The sequence below is a fragment of the Xiphias gladius genome, chromosome 12 (assembly GCF_016859285.1).
Source record: "Xiphias gladius isolate SHS-SW01 ecotype Sanya breed wild chromosome 12, ASM1685928v1, whole genome shotgun sequence".
Taxonomy (NCBI): Eukaryota; Metazoa; Chordata; class Actinopteri; order Istiophoriformes; family Xiphiidae; genus Xiphias; species Xiphias gladius.
Genome location: NC_053411.1, coordinates 10912577 through 10932873, shown reverse-complemented (window position 1 = coordinate 10932873; position 20297 = coordinate 10912577). Strand labels below are relative to the sequence as shown.

The window sequence follows — 20297 nt, the reverse complement described above, 5'->3', positions numbered from 1 at the left end:
CTACTTCTGTCTACTATTTTCTGCAAATGAGCCGCATGAAGAGAATCCTATGTAAGAGACAGAAGATGAGAACTTGGAAGGCTTGAAAGAGTGTGTGGATGACAAAAGGAAGGATAAAAGAAAGATGAAGACGCTTGGCAGGGGCTGACATCAGCCAAAACAAACACCCAAAGAACAGGACATTCTCTTACGGACAGAAATGGGCTGGCCTGTTCCAATGGGCTCTCAGAGAGAGCATGCCTCTGACCCTGCGTCACCCATTTTTATTACAAAACAACATCCTGGTGCATAACTTAAGGGGAAATACAACTTAAGACAGATTTTTTTCCTTGTTCATACAATAATGGGCTATTCACTTTAATTATGCGCACAGGAACTAGAAACAAAGCCGCCGTGAGTCAACAAATTTCCTACCAGCTTTTTGTGTATTTTTTGATTTTAAGAATCAAGCCACTACTGTAGATTGGGACTGGTTAGTTTTACACCATGAAGTGTCCAAAAACTGATTCACAAATTTTACTAAGACCCACAAAATCTCTATTTTCTGGTCAGCAGGGACATTTTATCCAAAGAACAGCATCCCAGCTTAAACAACATGTTGTCTTGGGTTTATTTTTTTGGAGAAAGTTCTCCATGCTCACAAACAGTGACTGAATTGTGTAGTATATGAGTGTATTCTTTGATGGATTGTGCTTCAGGTGCAATCGCTCAGTAGCTGAATACAGCTCATTATGCTTCTGTTTTTCTAAAGTAACTAAAGTCCAGTTATAGTTTGGGCTTTTTGATTGTAAATAACTTTGAAGAATAAATAGTCTGCTCCTCCCACCATGCTTTGCATCTGCTTGTCTATTTCTCCTTCCCTTCTGGTTCACCTACTTTATTGTTACAAAGCTCCCCCTTTGCCCAACTCCCCACCAACCCCTGAAAATACACATAAGCGGTCAGGCTCTGACATCATCAGACAAGAGCTCCCCCGAGATACATGAATCCTCACCCTTTGCAGGAATTCATGCCTCTGGAAGACAAACACATGCACTAGATGTATATATATATATGTAAATATACGAACTGCCGAGGTAAAAATACAAGCTTATACTGAATTATAGTCTGACCGAACACTTTTTTTTTTTTTTTTAACAACACCACATTACTGTGACGGGTGCTCTAAGAGAGCAAACCATTGTCAACAACCAATAGCAACCCACCCAGATGATGGAGTACATTTCCAACTTCCAAAACCATCAGCCACTCTTCGGTAAGACCTAATGGTAGCAGTTTCACAGACTTGGATTAACGAGTTTTTAACCACTTTTTAATTGTTTTTCAAATCAATTAGAATAAAAATAAAAAACCCCAAAGCAACAAGTTTTGCATTCAAATCGTCACTCAAGCTTAAGTACATATGAATGACTAGCAAAAGATACTCACAAGTATCAGAAATTAAAATTTATTACAGAAAATGGCTCCTTTTAGAGCGTTACATTACATATGTCGTTAATTGATTATTATCAATGTAATAATATGTAAGCAGCATTTTACAGTCATAAAAGGTTGAGCAAATTCTCAGTATCTTTATATAATGTTAAGTATGTCTCTCTGTAACAGATCATATAAGAGAGAATGATCATGTTTTACATGTGAAATCTAAATATACAAAGTAGTAACAACTGCTGTCAGATAAATCTGGTGGACTAAATTATATTTCCTCTGAAATGTAGTGGAGTCAAAGTATAAATAGACAAATACAAGTACCTACTTATTACTTACTAATAGTACTTGAGTAAATGTTGGTTAATTTACACTACAATGAATAATTACATCAGTCTAAAGTCAGCTTTGAGTATTGTTTTTTTCGCTCTGGCAATCTGTGCAGTTTGCGTTACTTGTACTGAATACAAGCACTCCCCATACTGATCCGTATCAGTTTTACTCGTAGTCCCTAAATGCACAAAATGGGGAAGTAATTACTTTGTAAAAGTATACATTAAGATTATTACAGCGCTGTAATAATCAGACAACTATTAAAGACATTGGTTAAATTCCTAAAAAACTACATACCTGCCAACTCTTAAGCCTCTATGCACTAACCTCCTTGGAGCAGTAGAGGGGGCACGTTTGACAGCCTCGTGGGACCCGCTTCCGCATTGAAAATGTGGTTGTGCAATATCTTTGCAATGCTGATCATTCTCAGTATGAGCCACAGGAGGGAGCCAACCGGTCAATAATGAATCCTTTGTATAGTCATGGTATTGCATGGCACATGGTGAACAAAGTGATTTACTGTCACATTCCTCTATGCTTTTCAAACCTGGCATGCATGCGACTTTTTGCAGTTTATTAAAATAACTCAAAACGTGGTTTGACTCCATAAGTATACTGCAGATGTGGCATCTATCCTTGCTTCTGGGTTTGAATGATGCTATCCTCTGCTGGACCTGCCAAAAAGAGATGATGGCAGAGAGGCATGTTCATGCTGGCAGCAGCACAGAAACACTAAGCAATCCCACTCAGCAGCTATACCATGACTGTTATGTATTAACATGAATTCAATTATGTGAAATAAACTTGGAATAATTCCCCAAAGAATAAATCAACCCAGTCCATCATGTTGGTTCAGTGTCTTTATTTAAACAAAAAGGCAGTAAGAATTAAAACATAACCTGACAAAATTTTCTTTTGAGCACTGTTACAGTCATTACATGTGATAAAATCTACACCAGATTGAAATTATGTAATCATAGCACGGAGATATTCAGAGGTGGTTCAACCACTGTGTCTAGCGTTTACTTCCACTTCCTTTTACTGTATGAAGACAAAATACACAAAGGATCAACACAAACATATTTAAGCTTATTAAACACATACCTTATCGCTGCTTGAATGGGACAACGAAGATGTATGGCTCTCAAAGGACCTTACATTAACAGTGTACCGTTTTGCTTTTGGACATTTCGATAGTCATCAGCAGTAGCCAAACGTTACTTCTCCCCTTCCCTTGGGTACAACTAGCGACAGCTAACCGGATAAATCTATTGTGTAACAAGCTAATGCCATTTCTTTGTCTCTGAAGGCAAGAATAATACTTAAACTATCGCTACTTAAACTACTGTTTATAACCGCTTACTGACTATACAGCAAGCTTATTCTTCCAGCAACAGACCAATATGCACGTAGTTAGCTAGCAAAATGGCTTCACCTTTGGACACCGACGAAGAGTCAAGACCACTGAAATACTGGCTAGCAAGCTTACAAGCAGTTTCAACACTGTTATCCCTACCACGCTATAAGATAAAACACCAACTGCGCGGTTTCTCATTATGTCAGGCAGCTCAACGTTTTTTGAAAATGCGCAGCTCTTTGGCTAGTCTAGTTAGCCTACAAGAATATTCCAGACTCCATCTTTTTCACAACAAGAAGCATATCGTCAAACACCGCCATGTTGAACACTAAGTGGAGTACAAGTAACGTTATGCTAGCTGTAATAGCCTTTATTTTAGTCTTAAAAAGTAACGTTGTAATCCAATAAGTAACCCCATTACCATTGACAACAATACCTACCCATCAAAGTCTCAACACTAAAACAAAAGCTCGCTCGCAAAACCAGGAATTTAATAAGCTAATAATTAAGCAGCTAACTGAGCGTTTTGTCCCACAACGTCTAAGCCTAAACCATCAGGCTACTTGCATGAAATATATATTCTGGGGGTATAATTCCTTAATCCCATTATACAACGCTATCAAAACTGCAATTAGTTATACACAATAAATGCTAAGAATGTGTAAAATAGCAGACAAACAGCAGAGGAACATACCGTCGTTGGCGAAGTAGTCCTACGTTAAGCTAACCACATCAACAGCTGCATTGCCGAGAACAAAATTTGAACGTTGGTATTTAAAAATATAAGTCAGATGTCTTGTAAATGATCAATAATAATCACACTTTTGAGTAATTAAAATCAGTAGTCAATTAAATACGTAGCGAACTAATATTACTTAACCGCCAAAACCACGGCATTTCAGATTGCTTTCGAAAAGTGGCCTACGACAAAGTTTCACTTTTTAACAAAATATTAAAAACGTAAGAACAACTGAACAATATAATTCGATATTAATCAAACACAGGACATGTATATGTAAAAATAGTTCAAAACAGTTGAACAACAAACGTTGAATGAAAACTTAAGGCTTCCCCCGGACTTTCCTTCAGGCCGTACGGAAAATCCAGTCCACTGGCCGGCCATCGTTTGTGGGTGAGCCCGAGGCTTGCAACAAAGTCCCAGAGATCCAAAAATTCACAGGACGAAAAGCCGGTACGTCGATACGTTTCTAAAATAGCTCGAAAAATAATCCATTATACAGTGTTTCAAGATAAAAATATCATGTATTTCGACAATTTTCCAGTTTCATCAAAAATCTTAACAGGCCTCAGCCCTGAGCCTCTTTTCTTAGAGCCCAGGCTGATCCAGAGCGAGACGAACGGGACAACAGAGATTTTTTTTATTTTTGCTCTGAGGGAAGAAATTCACATCGGCCACATTCGGCAAATATCGGAAACGGGGTGGGTTTTGTTGAAATTATTCTAAGTAGGTTCATTTCTTTGTAGCCATTGGTGTTCCCGTTTCTACTACTCAATATTAATAACAGGACGGACAAATCTAGACCATTTTATATGAATATTCATATTTTAGATGCAAAATATACTCTGCGCCGCCTATTCTGCTTTAATAAAGCCAATAGGGATGAGTTCAGACTAAATCAACGCCCGCCTTTTATTTTGATTCGTTGAAAAAATAAACGTGCACTCTTATTGGCTGTACGTATGATAAAATTAGTTATTCATGTAACTGCCTTGAATGGCCAATGAGCGTTTTACTACAGAGATCCATGTCCCACCTTCCGAAGAGTCAGTCCCTGTCTTTTTGAGTGTGCAACCCCGTAGTAAGCGTTCAGTCTATATAAACAAGCGTTGGTGCGCTTCACACTCAGAAGCGCTTAGAGCGCTCCAGAGTGTAGATCAGGAAAAGGGAGGGGAGTAGTCGGTGGCCAGAATACTTAGGACCAAAACATAAATAATCCGGCCATAAAGGCAACCGACAGGAGAGGTCCCTGGGATTTCGCCTTCGGAGACTTTCCGGTCACCGTTGGCGGCCTGACCAGAGTCGTGGTGACAATTTAAAGGCTGTTCCTGCTCACAAAGCGGCGTGCCGAGGAAGGACGCGTCTCTTTGAATAGACAGGATGCACGGACCGCCCTCCGGCGACAGCGCATGCCCATTGCGCACGATCAAGAGAGTTCAATTCGGCATCATCAGCCCAGATGAGCTTGTAGGTTTTCTTTTTGGGGAGTTGGGATTTTTTTTTATTAATTCTCTGGCAGATCACACACTACTCTTACCGTTTCTTGACTAATCTTGTAGTTTAAAATATATGGAAAAGACATGGTTCTGTTTACAACGGAAAATGCTTGCTGTTGCTGTTAGCCTAGCCTAGCTAGCTGTGTCAGGCTGGTGGAGCTTGTGCTAACTAGCATGTTGCAGGAAGTTTGAAAAAAAACTTAAAGCACAACATTATCAAACAGGATCCATGCTATCACATGAATTAAAGCCCCTTTTTATCAGTGTAATGTAACATTTAATCCCACTGGCAAGTGAAGAATTTGGTTACTTATAGCTATTTGTTATGGACACAGCGTGTTTGGTTTTTACCACTGACCGCATTGTACGCATTGGTCTGTTATTTCACAATAAATGAATAAAGGGTAACTGAAACAAAGTCAGATATGCATGTTTTTTTTTAACGTAAGGTTGGGAGTTTAGCAGGTATAATATATGAAGGAATATTTGTTTATTTAATTTTTGCATTTGTATGTAATTTAATATAAAGGTTTATATCATAGAAGTTACGGTTTACAAATTTTCCATTCAAATATAGTAGTCATTTGGCAAACTGATTTATTTACGTTTTGATTTTCTCATATGTTAATTGAAGTGATTAAAAAAAAAAACATTGGTTAAACACTTTATTTATGGAAATTTAGATTTCATCACTAGTGATGATGAATCCTTATAGAAAATTAGTTTTTATGACTGACTTATACGAGGCATGGAAATGTATATCCTAGCACTGATGGTACATGATCAACGGCTGGTTACTGTAGCATCAACTTATGTATATATGCTGTTTTTCTCCCCAGAAACGGATGTCGGTTACAGAAGGGGGAATCAAATACCCTGAAACAACAGAAGGAGGACGTCCTAAACTCGGTGGCCTTATGGACCCCAGACAAGGTGTCATAGAAAGAACTGGAAGATGTCAGACATGTGCAGGTACAGTGTAATGTTAGCATTTTATGCTAAAATATGTTATTGATCAATTGACTGCTGTCCCCATCTGATGTCATGACTTAATGTTATTTACATGGCTTTTGTTTCCTCAGGCAACATGACAGAATGTCCAGGCCACTTTGGGCATATAGAACTGGCAAAGCCAGTTTTCCATGTCGGCTTCATAACAAAAATAATGAAGGTTCTCCGATGTGTCTGCTTTTTTTGCTCCAAGCTTTTAGTGGATTCGGTAAATATATTCAGCATATTACAGTACATAATGTTAAAAATCCACTAATCTTTTATAATAAATGTATCAATACTCTTTTATATTTCAGAGCGTTTGTAGTTTTGTTGTTTAATTTGTTCCCATTGCTGTTACCTCTAGAACAATCCAAAGATCAAAGACATCCTGGGAAAATCCAAAGGGCAGCCCAGAAAGCGTTTGACACATGTGTACGAGCTGTGCAAAGGAAAAAATATATGTGAAGGAGGGGAGGAAATGGATAACAAATTTGGAATGGAACAGCAGGAGACAGAGGAGGACATTACCAAGGAGAAGGTATTTGGATGGATTTTTTTTGTCATAGTTAATGTGCATTTCAGCTCTCAACATTCATGGCCCTGCTCAACCTATTTTCCTTCTCATACTCTCACTTTAACTTCTGGCATTGTCACCTACGCAGGGTCACGGTGGCTGTGGGCGCTACCAGCCACGTATCAGACGCTGTGGCTTGGAGCTCTATGCTGAGTGGAAGCACGTTAATGAGGATTCGCAGGAGAAGAAAATCCTGCTGAGTCCTGAACGTGTACATGAGATCTTTAAGCGCATCTCAGATGAAGAGGACATCATCTTGGGCATGGACCCCAAGTTCGCCCGGCCTGAATGGATGATTGTAACTGTGTTGCCTGTGCCTCCACTGGCTGTGAGGCCTGCTGTAGTCATGCAGGGATCTGCTCGCAACCAGGTAAGACAATATGACTCCAGACTAATATTTATTGCGTCGTTAAACTACATTTATTTTTGTCCCTGCATGTTTTTAAGCTGTGTTAAAAAGAGATCTACATCTGAGGATAACATTAACTTCTGTTGTAAAGGATGACTTGACCCACAAGCTGGCTGATATTGTTAAGATCAACAACCAACTGAGAAGGAACGAACAGAGTGGTGCAGCAGCTCATGTCATAGCTGAGGATGTGAAGCTGCTTCAGTTTCATGTAGCCACGATGGTGGACAATGAATTGCCAGGCCTGCCAAGGGTATGTGAGCACTTCAAAGTGCCTTCAATATACAATTAGATATCGACCAGACCATGCTAATGTGTGCTCAGTCACAGTGGCTGTCGCAATTTTCTGCATATCAATTTTGCACAATATTTTTATGATGCTTAAATTTTAATCCATGTTTTCTTTTCTCAGGCAATGCAAAAATCCGGCCGCCCTCTCAAATCCATAAAACAACGACTAAAGGGAAAGGAAGGGCGAGTCCGAGGCAACCTGATGGGCAAGCGTGTGGACTTCTCAGCCCGAACTGTCATCACCCCAGACCCCAACCTGCAAATCGACCAAGTGGGCGTACCTCGGTCCATTGCAGCCAATATGACCTTCCCAGAAATTGTCACCCCCTTTAACATTGACAGGTGCACCAGAGTAGTTACCTAATTAAACTTATATACATAGAAATAGATATTTTTTTTTGTGTTAAATTTGATGTCATCTAATTTATACTGATGACTTTTATCAGATTGCAAGAGCTGGTGCGAAGAGGCAATAGCCAGTATCCAGGAGCCAAATACATCATCCGCGACAATGGAGACAGAATTGACCTGCGATTCCATCCCAAACCAAGTGACCTTCATCTGCAGATTGGCTACAAGGCAAGATTTTTAAAAATATAAGTCGTTCAACAGCTATGTGTATTAATAGGAATTATGATGATTTAAAATATTTTATTTTAATTCTGATTAAACAGATTTTTTTTTTTTTTAATATTTTATTTATTTATTCTCTGTTTAGGTGGAGAGACACATGTGTGATGGTGACATCGTCATCTTCAACCGACAGCCTACACTACATAAAATGTCCATGATGGGGCACAGGGTTCGGATTCTGCCCTGGTCCACATTTCGACTCAACCTCAGGTATCAAATGAAAACCAAACCTCACTGGCTTTTATAAATGTGTTTCCTTTGTCACAAGCTGTGACTTATCAAAGAAATAATTTATTTAATACTTAAGCACAGCCCTAAGAATTTTGCATACTAGCCAGGTAATTATAAATAAAGACAGGATTTGTTGTGAATACATGCCCATGTCTTCAATTTTATTTAGATGTCTGAAACTTGTTTATAATGTTTTAGCATTTTTTGGACTGTAGTTATTTGGTCTTAATGCAAATTCTTGGCTGTAATAAGAGTTACAAAGTTACAAATGTGGTTTAGCAGCTCTAACATCCCATCCTCTCTTCTCCTGCCAGTGTCACAACACCATACAATGCTGACTTTGACGGGGATGAGATGAACCTCCACCTGCCTCAGTCCCTTGAGACAAGGGCAGAGATTCAGGAGCTGGCCATGGTGCCACGTATGATTGTTACACCCCAGTCCAACAGGCCCGTCATGGGTATTGTGCAGGACACCCTCACAGCTGTGCGCAAATTCACCAAGAGGGATGTCTTCTTAGAGAGGGTAAAGAGACTGTTGGCATATCAGACATTAACCTCATGAATAGTGCTGGTTTCCGGTATTCTGTCAGGGTCTTAAATTTCATCGTCTTTCCACCCAATGTGCACAGGGGGAAGTCATGAACCTCCTCATGTTCCTGTCAACCTGGGATGGGAAAATGCCTCAACCAGCCATCCTCAAGCCCCGTCCTCTGTGGACAGGCAAGCAGATCTTCAGTCTCATCATTCCCGGACACATCAACGTCATCCGCACACACAGCACTCACCCTGACGATGAGGACAGTGGTCCTTACAAACACATCTCACCTGGGGACACCAAGGTACAAAGCCCTGATTAATTAAGTATAGATAATCAAACGAAAATTATTTACAACGCAAGCAACCTCACATTCAACTCATTTACGTAGGTCATAGTGGAGAACGGTGAGTTGATCATGGGCATCCTGTGTAAGAAGTCTCTTGGAACCTCAGCTGGCTCCCTCGTCCACATCTCCTACCTGGAGATGGGCCACGACATCACCAGACTCTTCTACTCCAACATTCAGACTGTGGTCAACAACTGGCTGCTCATTGAAGGTAAGAGAACAATAAAAGTAAATATAACGTTATTGCTGTATTATAGTGGTATTGAATGATTATTAAGTGATTATATTTTCTCCAAAACTGGGGTTTAGTGTTTTTGCAATTAACCTTTTATATTCTTTGCCATCATTTTGTCTTATTTACAAGTTTGATCTTCATATCTTCCTCAGGTCATTCCATTGGTATTGGTGACTCCATTGCTGATGCCAAGACATACCTTGACATCCAGAATACCATCAAGAAAGCCAAACAGGATGTGATAGAAGTAAGCACAAAGTATTTCAACAGTTTTTAGGACAGATTTTCAGGGGAACTTTAGTACAGAAATGTTAGTTTTTCCCTTTCCTTTTTCCCTCCCAGGTCATTGAGAAAGCCCACAACAACGAGCTAGAGCCAACCCCTGGTAACACACTGAGGCAGACCTTTGAGAACCAGGTGAATCGTATCCTCAACGATGCTCGTGACAAAACAGGATCCTCTGCCCAGAAGTCTCTGTCTGAGTACAACAACTTCAAGTCCATGGTGGTGGCTGGTTCTAAGGGTTCAAAGATTAACATCTCACAGGTAAGAGGGTCAATCTAACTATCTTTACCTTACAATAGATCAATTAGATTTCTATTTAAAAGAATACAATTGAAGAGTTTACATATCTTGACAGTCCCTTTACCCCCGATCTTCTCTCCTTATTTAGGTTATTGCTGTGGTGGGGCAACAGAACGTGGAGGGTAAACGAATCCCCTTTGGCTTCAAACACCGCACGCTGCCTCACTTCATCAAAGATGATTACGGTCCTGAGAGCAGAGGCTTTGTGGAGAACTCCTACCTGGCTGGCCTGACACCAACAGAGTTCTTCTTTCACGCCATGGGAGGCAGAGAGGGTCTGATTGACACAGCTGTCAAGACAGCTGAGACTGGTGAGTCCAGGCATCTGGGTATGAAATGCTGAAAAAAGGAAGATACAGGAGCTGGGATTTTCATAAATATATATGGGGATGTGCCTTTAGTGACTCTTTTCTGTCTTTGTTTTAAATTTTATATATATATATTTTTTTTTAGTTATTACTAGACTCACTAAAGGGCATTTAAATAGATTTTCCACCAACATAAAAAGCCTTGTTAATTTTTAATCCGGAAAATCTGTTCTACCTCAACAGGTTACATCCAGCGTCGTCTGATCAAGTCTATGGAGTCTGTGATGGTGAAATACGATGGCACGGTGCGTAACTCCATCAACCAGGTGGTCCAGCTGCGCTACGGTGAGGACGGCCTAGCAGGAGAGAACGTCGAGTTCCAAAACCTGGCAACAGTCAAACCATCGCACAAGGCCTTTGAAAAGAAGTAAGTCACACACCCAGATACTTGTATATGTTCAATCAGAAAATTCAAGTATTGTATTTTGTAAAAAATTTATTTAACGACAGTGAGCTGTAAGCTTTTAAGGTCAGTGTTTTTGTTGTGGGTGCACTGTCATTTTAGCCTAATATTCAGACTTGGAGGCCAAAAGGCTTTTTTTTAAAATGATTTGTATTGATCTCACAGGCTTTTTACCTTTACTCAAGAATGTTTATATTCTGTTTGATTGGTTTATTGTCTATAATCAGTGGCCTAACTTTTGTCTAATTTTGTCTAATCTGTCTAGGTTCAAGTTCGATTGCACCAATGAGCGAGCACTGAGGCGGATGCTGCAAGAAGACGTGGTAAAGGATGTACTGACCAACGCCCATGTGCAGAGTTCCCTGGAGAGGGAGTTTGAGAAGATGAAGGAGGACAGGGAGATTCTTCGAGCCATTTTTCCCACTGGGGACAGTAAGGTGTGTGGTCACATCTGTCCACACCTCTGCTCTTAAAGAATCTCCTGCTCTGCCACGTGGAAAAAAAAATATATATATATACGATACTGCAATGTTTCTCCTTGCCTGCAGGTGGTGCTGCCATGCAACCTGGCCAGAATGATTTGGAACGCGCAGAAGATCTTCCGCATCAACACTCGGACCCCAACAGACCTGAATCCTCTAAGAGTGGTCGAGGGTAAGCTTTTAAAAAAAACAAACAAACAAACCTCAGAGTTGAACATATTCTGTATCATCAGCCACTTATTCTCTTACTCTTAAATTGGCTGTTAATGCATTTAGCAAAATTGCCACTGCGTATTTTTAGGTACAGGATTTTGTGAACCACATTGACAAATGACTCGCTGTAGAATTAGAGCTAAGAGTTCGTGGCCCGGTTGCAAGTGCTACTTAAAGCCATGTAAAGCCACCTGGGAAATCCAGACCTGTTACACAACAAGTACAACAGCCAAAGTCCTATCAGAACAGTCTTATAGAGTGCGGGAATGACCACTTTCAGCCAAATTTATTATCATAATGACAGTAAAATAAAAATTTGTCAGGGAGAAATAGATCAGTGTCTTCCACTGTAGGTTTTAAGTGAATTAATTTTTATATTTTTTTTCACTAGATCAGATCAGATCACTCATGAGTTTCAATACTGAAACTGAAATTTGTAGTATAAATCTCAATCTTTGGGTGTCTATTTGGATCTCCAGGTGTTCAGGAGTTGAGTAAGAAGCTGGTGATTGTGAATGGCGACGACCCGCTAAGCAGACAGGCCCAACAGAACGCCACTCTGCTCTTCAACATCCACCTGCGCTCCACGCTCTGCTCCAAACGCATGACGGAGGAGTTCCGCCTTTCCACTGAGGCTTTCGACTGGCTGCTGGGAGAGATTGAGACCAAGTTCAACCAGTCCATTGTAAGTTTAACATATTGACAGTTTAACATTAAACGTTGAAGATAAGATGTCTGTTTATTGTTTTTTTTTACATTAATCCCATGTCCACCTCTCCTTTATCAGGCCCACCCAGGTGAAATGGTTGGCGCGCTGGCTGCTCAGTCGCTGGGAGAGCCAGCCACTCAGATGACCCTGAACACTTTCCACTACGCCGGCGTGTCGGCCAAGAACGTAACACTCGGTGTGCCTCGTCTCAAGGAATTGATCAACATCTCCAAGAGGCCCAAGACACCCTCGCTGACTGTTTTCCTGCTGGGTCAGGCAGCACGTGACGCTGAGAGGGCCAAGGACATCCTCTGTCGACTGGAGCACACCACGCTGAGAAAAGTGAGAGAAGGAAATTCACTGGATAGTTCCTCTTTATGTAGTTCTTTTTTTTTTTTTAACACTGTTAAAGAAGCTTCAGTGGTCTCTGGTGTTACCCTGGTGAATCCATAACCCCTCTAACTCTGCTGTTCTGTGTCCAATAATGTCATCAAAACACAAGAATTTCATCCTAATTTATAGCTATGACTAAAAATTTTAATTTTTTTTCGCAGGTGACGGCCAACACCGCCATCTACTACGACCCCAACCCTCAGAACACAGTGGTGGCTGAGGATCAGGAGTGGGTGAATGTCTACTACGAGATGCCCGACTTTGATGTGACACGCATTTCACCATGGCTGCTGCGCATCGAGCTCGACCGCAAACACATGACTGATCGCAAGCTGACTATGGAGCAGATTGCAGAGAAGATCAATGCAGGTGGGTTGCTGACACATGCACTTATTTTGTACTTTGACAGAAGTAAAGCGCTTTTTCCTAATGTCATCACGGTCCTCTGTCTCCAAAGGTTTTGGAGACGATTTGAACTGTATCTTCAATGACGACAATGCCGAGAAGCTCGTTCTGCGAATCAGAATCATGAACAGTGATGAAAACAAGTTCCAAGAGGTGAGTAATGAAATATGTTCAGTAACAGTACAATTACACTGTAGTGTATCATATTAATCACACATAACTGTATTTTCCTTGTCTAGGATGAGGAGGTGGTGGACAAAATGGATGATGATGTGTTCTTGAGGTGCATCGAGTCCAACATGCTGACAGACATGACCCTACAAGGCATTGAGCAGATCAGCAAGGTAATAGAATAAGCACAGAAAAAAATCATGTAGCATTCCTACAGTAGTTTACCCCTCAGGATCATCATATCATACAACTCGTCATCAGTAAAAACCTGCCTGTGGCTCTAACTCAAAGGTCAAACTCCTCTCTTCCAGGTGTACATGCACTTGCCCCAGACTGACAATAAGAAGAAGATCATCATCACGGAGGACGGCGAGTTCAAGGCCCTGCAGGAGTGGATCCTTGAGACAGACGGAGTGAGTCTCATGAGAGTGCTCAGCGAGAAGGATGTGGATCCCGTCAGGACCACCTCCAACGACATTGTGGAGATCTTCACGGTACAGAAGCATAAAAATGGTTTTGTCCCACCAGTAGAATTACAGTATGTTTTCCTTGATATTCATTTTGTCTCCTCTACTGCTCTCTCTCTTACGTAGGTCTTGGGAATTGAGGCTGTGCGAAAGGCTCTGGAGAGGGAGTTGTACCACGTCATTTCCTTCGACGGTTCCTATGTCAACTACCGTCACTTGGCTCTGCTCTGTGACACCATGACCTGCCGCGGTCACCTGATGGCCATCACACGTCACGGCATCAACCGTCAAGACACGGGACCACTTATGAAGTGTTCCTTTGAGGAGACGGTGAGAACATAGTCAATAACTGAATAATTTTAGAAGAAACTCCTTTGACCTTATGGTTATTTTTAGCTGCTGATTAAAAAATTGACTTTTAATAACTGTATTTCCTTTTCCCAATACCTCTTTCTTTTGCATTCCCCTCTCAAGGTGGATGTGTTGATGGAGGCATCGTCCCACGGTGAAAGTGACCCCATGAAGGGGGTGTCGGAGAACATCATGCTTGGCCAGCTCGCCCCGGCTGGTACAGGCTGCTTTGACTTGCTGCTGGATGCTGAGAAGTGTAAATACGGCATGGAGATCCCTACAAACATACCTGGCATCAGCGTGGCTGGACGTAAGTGGAGAGATGTTTTTTTGGATATAATGCATTTGTGGGTTTTATAGTAGATATAGTGTAAGAGCTGTGATATTTATGTTCTGTTTCTGTCCTATTTGCAGCCACTGGAATGTTCTTTGGCACAGTGCCGAGTCCCATGAGTGGAATGTCACCCGCCATGACCCCGTGGAACACCGGAGCTACGCCAGCATACGGTGCCTGGTCCCCCAGTGTTGGTGAGTATATACCCAGGTTTCTTTGGCTCTTCTCCTTTTGGTGCTTTTTCATTCACTGAATTGCTTTTTTTTTTTTTTCCTCTCCAGGAAGCGGCATGACCCCTGGAGCAGCAGGATTCTCTCCCAGTGCAGCATCAGATGCAAGTGGCTTCTCTCCAGGCTACTCCCCGGCCTGGTCCCCCACTCCTGGGTCTCCAGGATCTCCAGGACCAGCTAGCCCATACATTCCATCTCCAGGTTAGACGCTGTAGAAATCCCTCATATACGTTAGTTTGTTCAAAAATTATTGTATAATAACTATGGTGATATATATATTTTTTTTAATTTGACACATTTTTTGTACAAACTGAAATCAGACAAACATAAAAATTACAATGGAAGAGGAGAGGGGGGAAAAAAGCACAAAATGAGTTATATTTTACCTCTGCCTAAATGATGTACAACCATATTTAGAATATCAAAGATCTACAATATGTAAAGAAAATATTGAACAATAAAATTAATAAACAGATTTAAACAGATTTAAACAGATATTCTGTGAATTTAAAGGAAATTATAATTTTAAACAAACAAATTTACCTCAGCTTGTATGAATAGATTACTGTCTGGTTGAACAAACCTGTGAATATAATACATTAATTTTATAAATTGTAAGAGGTTCGAACTTTCTGAAATTCACAAGGTGATTGGATGTCAGGCTTCCAGTGGGTTGCGTTTCTAACAAAGAACATTTTATGAAAGGTTGTAGAAAATGCACTCGCCCATACTCTGATGCAAAATGACAAACAAAGATACAATTAATAATTAGGAGTATGAAGAAAGTGTATGTAACAAAATAACTTTGAGTCTTTATTATACCAGTAGATTTAGTTGCTTTTTAAATGACTCAATTAATGTTATCTTCAACTCAAGTCTCCAGCAGTGAGAGTCAGATTATATTTGTGTCTGAGACACGTACAGTATTTCATAATTATCAGTATGTCTTTTTGCCTCTGGAAATATTTGGACTGGATTTGGATCCCAGGGGCGTTCCTCAAGTCCCCCTCCCCTTAACATTTCTCTTGTTTTCCTCTTTAGGTGGAGCCATGTCACCCAACTACTCACCCACCTCCCCGGCCTATGAGCCTCGCTCCCCTGGAGGCTACACCCCTCAGAGCCCTGGCTATTCCCCAACATCACCCTCCTACTCCCCCACCTCTCCCTCTTACTCCCCCACCAGCCCGAACTACAGCCCGACATCACCTTCCTACTCTCCCACTTCGCCCAGTTACTCTCCAACTTCCCCTTCCTACTCCCCTACGTCCCCTTCCTACTCCCCTACATCCCCATCCTACTCCCCTACGTCTCCCTCATATTCCCCCACGTCCCCCTCATACTCCCCCACGTCCCCCTCATACTCTCCCACCTCACCAAGCTACAGCCCGACATCGCCGAGCTACAGCCCAACGTCACCCAGCTACTCTCCCACCTCGCCTTCTTATTCTCCCACGTCTCCATCTTACTCCCCCACTTCCCCCTCCTACTCCCCCACCTCTCCTTCCTACTCACCAACCAGCCCGAGCTACAGCCCTACATCGCCGAACTACACCCCCACCTCGCCTAGTTACTCCCCCACCTCCCCCTCCTACTCCCCAACATCGCCCTCTTACTCCCCAACCTCCCCCAACTACACCCCAACCAGCCCCAACTACTCTCCCACCTCCCCCTCATACTCCCCGACCTCTCCGTCTTACTCCCCTTCCAGTCCACGCTACACGCCGCAATCACCCACCTACACACCCAGCTCACCCTCATACAGCCCCAGCTCACCCTCCTACTCGCCCACCTCCCCCAAATACACCCCGACTTCACCCTCATACAGCCCAAGCTCCCCGGAGTACACTCCAACCTCTCCAAAGTACTCCCCTACCTCTCCAAAGTACTCCCCAACGTCACCGAAGTACTCGCCCACTTCTCCCACCTACTCCCCCACAACACCAAAATACAGCCCCACCTCTCCTACCTACTCCCCCACCTCCCCCACCTACACCCCCACCAGCCCCAAATACTCCCCTACCTCCCCAACTTACTCCCCAACCTCACCCAAGTACTCACCCACGTCTCCTACCTACTCGCCGACCAGTCCTAAAGGCTCCACGTACAGCCCCACCTCCCCTGGATACAGCCCCACCTCACCCACCTACAGCCCCAGCTCACCCTCCTACTCGCCCACCTCCCCCAAATACACCCCGACTTCACCCTCATACAGCCCCAGCTCACCCTCCTACTCGCCCACCTCCCCCAAATACACCCCGACTTCACCCTCATACAGCCCCAGCTCACCCTCCTACTCGCCCACCTCCCCCAAATACACCCCGACTTCACCCTCATACAGCCCCAGCTCACCCTCCTACTCGCCCACCTCCCCCAAATACACCCCGACTTCACCCTCATACAGCCCCAGCTCACCCTCCTACTCGCCCACCTCCCCCAAATACACCCCGACTTCACCCTCATACAGCCCCAGCTCACCCTCCTACTCGCCCACCTCCCCCAAATACACCCCGACTTCACCCTCATACAGCCCCAGCTCACCCTCCTACTCGCCCACCTCCCCCAAATACACCCCGACTTCACCCTCATACAGCCCCAGCTCACCCTCCTACTCGCCCACCTCCCCCAAATACACCCCGACTTCACCCTCATACAGCCCCAGCTCACCCTCCTACTCGCCCACCTCCCCCAAATACACCCCGACTTCACCCTCATACAGCCCCAGCTCACCCTCCTACTCGCCCACCTCCCCCAAATACACCCCGACTTCACCCTACAGTTGCTGCCAGTTTTGAGGGCATTTTGTGGATGAAGGAAGAATGGAGCTCTAGGTGTTTGATATATTCAAACCGTTGGGTCAGATTGTCTAAAGAAGAGAGTTGGATGATCAGCATAAATACATACATCATAGGAGAGAGAAACTGGCTTGCAGGGAGAGGAGAATTCACTCTGAACACCATTAACGACATAGGTGTGTGTACCCATCGCCCTCCCCTCTTCCTCCTTCACACCCCAAAGGACAAAACCTGAAAGATGTCATGAGAACACCCACCAGCATCCTCTTGTCCTCTACCATTTTGGAGACTTGTGCATCAAAAGCAAAAAAAACAAAAAAAAACAAACAACTTTTCCAGATGTTGTTCTTCCCTTGACAATGGGAATTTAAAGATTTATATGAAAAAAATAATAGTCAGAATGATTATTCTGTCTTTAATTTTGATTCTAGGAGGAAATGGGGCACATGTGGACAAGGGATACTAGTTTGCTGTTGCTGCTTTTGTCATTGTTTGCATGAGTAGCACATGTTAATACATTTTAATCCAGCTTTAGGTTGAAAATTTTTCGAATCCCTCCCACTTCTTGCTAATCTTTGTCCGATTTCTAATAGCTGACGTGTACACAGGTTTATTTGGACTATTCAATTTATTTAAGAAAGAAAGTTAACTACTATTCTGTGTGAATATGAATAGAGGAAAATTAAGAATTAAAAATTTTTTTTTTGGCTTTTTCTTGTTTGCTTTTGGTGACTTTGTAAACTTGTTGCAGGAGGCTCATGTTCATATACTGTGGATGAAGGGACAGGAGACAGAGGGGAGTACTTTAATTTTTTTCAGCTCCCTCTTTTTTCTCCCCAGCAGTCCAAGTTTTTGCCATCGTGGCAACTGCTCTTTTCACTAACAGTTGTACGAATTGTTGCATGCTGTCACCAGGTTGTGACATAGCTTCAGTTAAAGGTAGAGGGGCAAAAAGTTCAGTTCTCAGTTTGGTGTCGTCACTTCTTGGGATGCCACAGGGCAACATTTATCCTTCTGGCGTTTTTCTTCACAACAGAGTGGAACAGTTAATTTTCTTTTAACCAGAGACTGTCCAAAGAAACAGCACTTTTGGCCTCTCTATTTAAAAAAAAACAACAAAAAAAACCTTACCCACTACATTATTGTCAACCTTCTTTTGAATATGGGTGCTTTCTCCCATGACTTGACCTAGTTTGACTGTGTTAGGGAACCATCTGTACGCCTGACGACAATGGAAACATTTTTTTTCCCTTTCCCCTCTTTTTCCATTTGATCATTCAACGCATTTTCTGGATTTCTTTGATTAGCTTGGTCTCCTCCCTCTTCCCTCTTCATCCACAAGTGATCCTCATTTCTGAAATCAGTGTTTCTTTTTTCTATCAGTGTACGTACCTGTGACAAGGGGAATCATGGGGGAGGGTGGGGAATGTATCCGATCTGACTGGGAGTCCTGAGGAGATAAAATACAACCAGTAATTTTTTTTTTCGGTTTATGTTCTGAAACTGTTTAAATGATTCGTCTAATTTTGTGAAACATTGCTTCCAAGGTCATCTTGAATTGAAAGGAGTGCATCATCTGGCCTTTGAGATAAAGCAGGTTTGGTAATTGCACTTAGTCAATATTGTGGTTGAGCTTGTTGCTTTCCATAAAGCCCCTTAATTGCCATTTTTGTCCACTATGCTTGCATCCAATCCTGTTGTCTTAACTGTTCGCTGTCCGCTCAATTCAAGAGGTCAGGACTCCCAGGTTGAATGAATGACTGACTGAAAAGTGTGTATGTGTGTGCGGTTAGTGCGTGTCCAGAGGTGAGACAGGGTTTCAGGCAGAGGAAAGACATCATGTCTGGGCAAAGGAAGGTTTAACTTAAAATTGCCACTGTATAGAAATCGATTCGTAATCTCGTTCTCTGTATCTTTGTTCTGTTTCGTTTTTTTTTTTTTTTGACTTGGAAAAAAATGAATAAAAGTTTTACTACATATCTGTTTGTCTGTTTTATCACCCAACTACAGCTGAGAGGAGATATACTGAAAGTGTACATGATGTCAGTTTTGCTAAGTTTTTACAGCATTTGGAGAAAAGAAAATGCTAAATTTAGTAGTTATGGGGTTGTTATTAATAGTCTCCAGTTTTTTTTTTAAAATATGTTGTGGCAAATTCATTTATAAATCCTGAACAACTGATTATAACAATGGTAGATATTAAGTACATTCATGGAAATATTTGACTTAAGTACAATTTTAAGATACTTGAACCGGAGTTACAGCATTTTAAGCTACCTTATACTCTTACTTTACTACATGTCAGAGAAATATGGTCGTTTTTACTCCGCTACATTTTTTTTGACAGCTGTAGTTACCAGTTACTCTGCAAGTTAAGATTTTATGTACAAAACATATGGTCATCTTCAAAAATAATATGATGCATTTTCATAAATTAAACTATTAAACAGCATCTAAAGTGACCAGCTACATTAAAATGCTCCTTATATAATGACAAATTAGTTTTAATAATTAAATATAATAGTCCATATACAGTATATAATACTACATTCTGCAGATGGCCATTTTTAATCATTAGTACTTTTACTTTTTATTAGACTTCATCTTATGATGGACCGATTGATTTATCAAACAGGTGTTTAAGCAGTGGTGAAAGACGTACTCAGACCTTCTATTTAAGTAAAAGTATCAATACCACTGTGTAGAAATACTAGGCAAGTAAAAGTCCTGCATTCAGAATTGTACTCGTTAACTATTAGCAACAAAATGCGCTTAAAGCACCAAAAGTA

The 20297-nt window shown here is 41.8% G+C and overlaps 1 protein-coding gene across 1 annotated transcript; it reads left to right on the top strand.

Moving 5' to 3' along the window:
* Window positions 1-4996: 4996 nt before the first annotated feature.
* polr2a (RNA polymerase II subunit A) lies at window positions 4997-17508 on the top strand. The gene is made up of 29 exons (XM_040141556.1): window positions 4997-5324; window positions 6193-6325; window positions 6436-6572; window positions 6711-6884; window positions 7009-7290; window positions 7421-7582; window positions 7742-7962; window positions 8067-8199; window positions 8339-8463; window positions 8799-9009; window positions 9116-9325; window positions 9413-9581; window positions 9758-9852; window positions 9948-10151; window positions 10279-10501; window positions 10742-10925; window positions 11227-11398; window positions 11510-11615; window positions 12136-12341; window positions 12444-12707; window positions 12920-13127; window positions 13216-13316; window positions 13403-13507; window positions 13646-13828; window positions 13928-14131; window positions 14276-14462; window positions 14567-14680; window positions 14768-14917; window positions 15758-17508. The coding sequence occupies exons 1-29, from the start codon at window positions 5238-5240 to the stop codon at window positions 17506-17508; spliced, it is 6501 nt and encodes a 2166-aa protein (XP_039997490.1). The 5' UTR covers window positions 4997-5237.
* Window positions 17509-20297: the final 2789 nt, after the last annotated feature.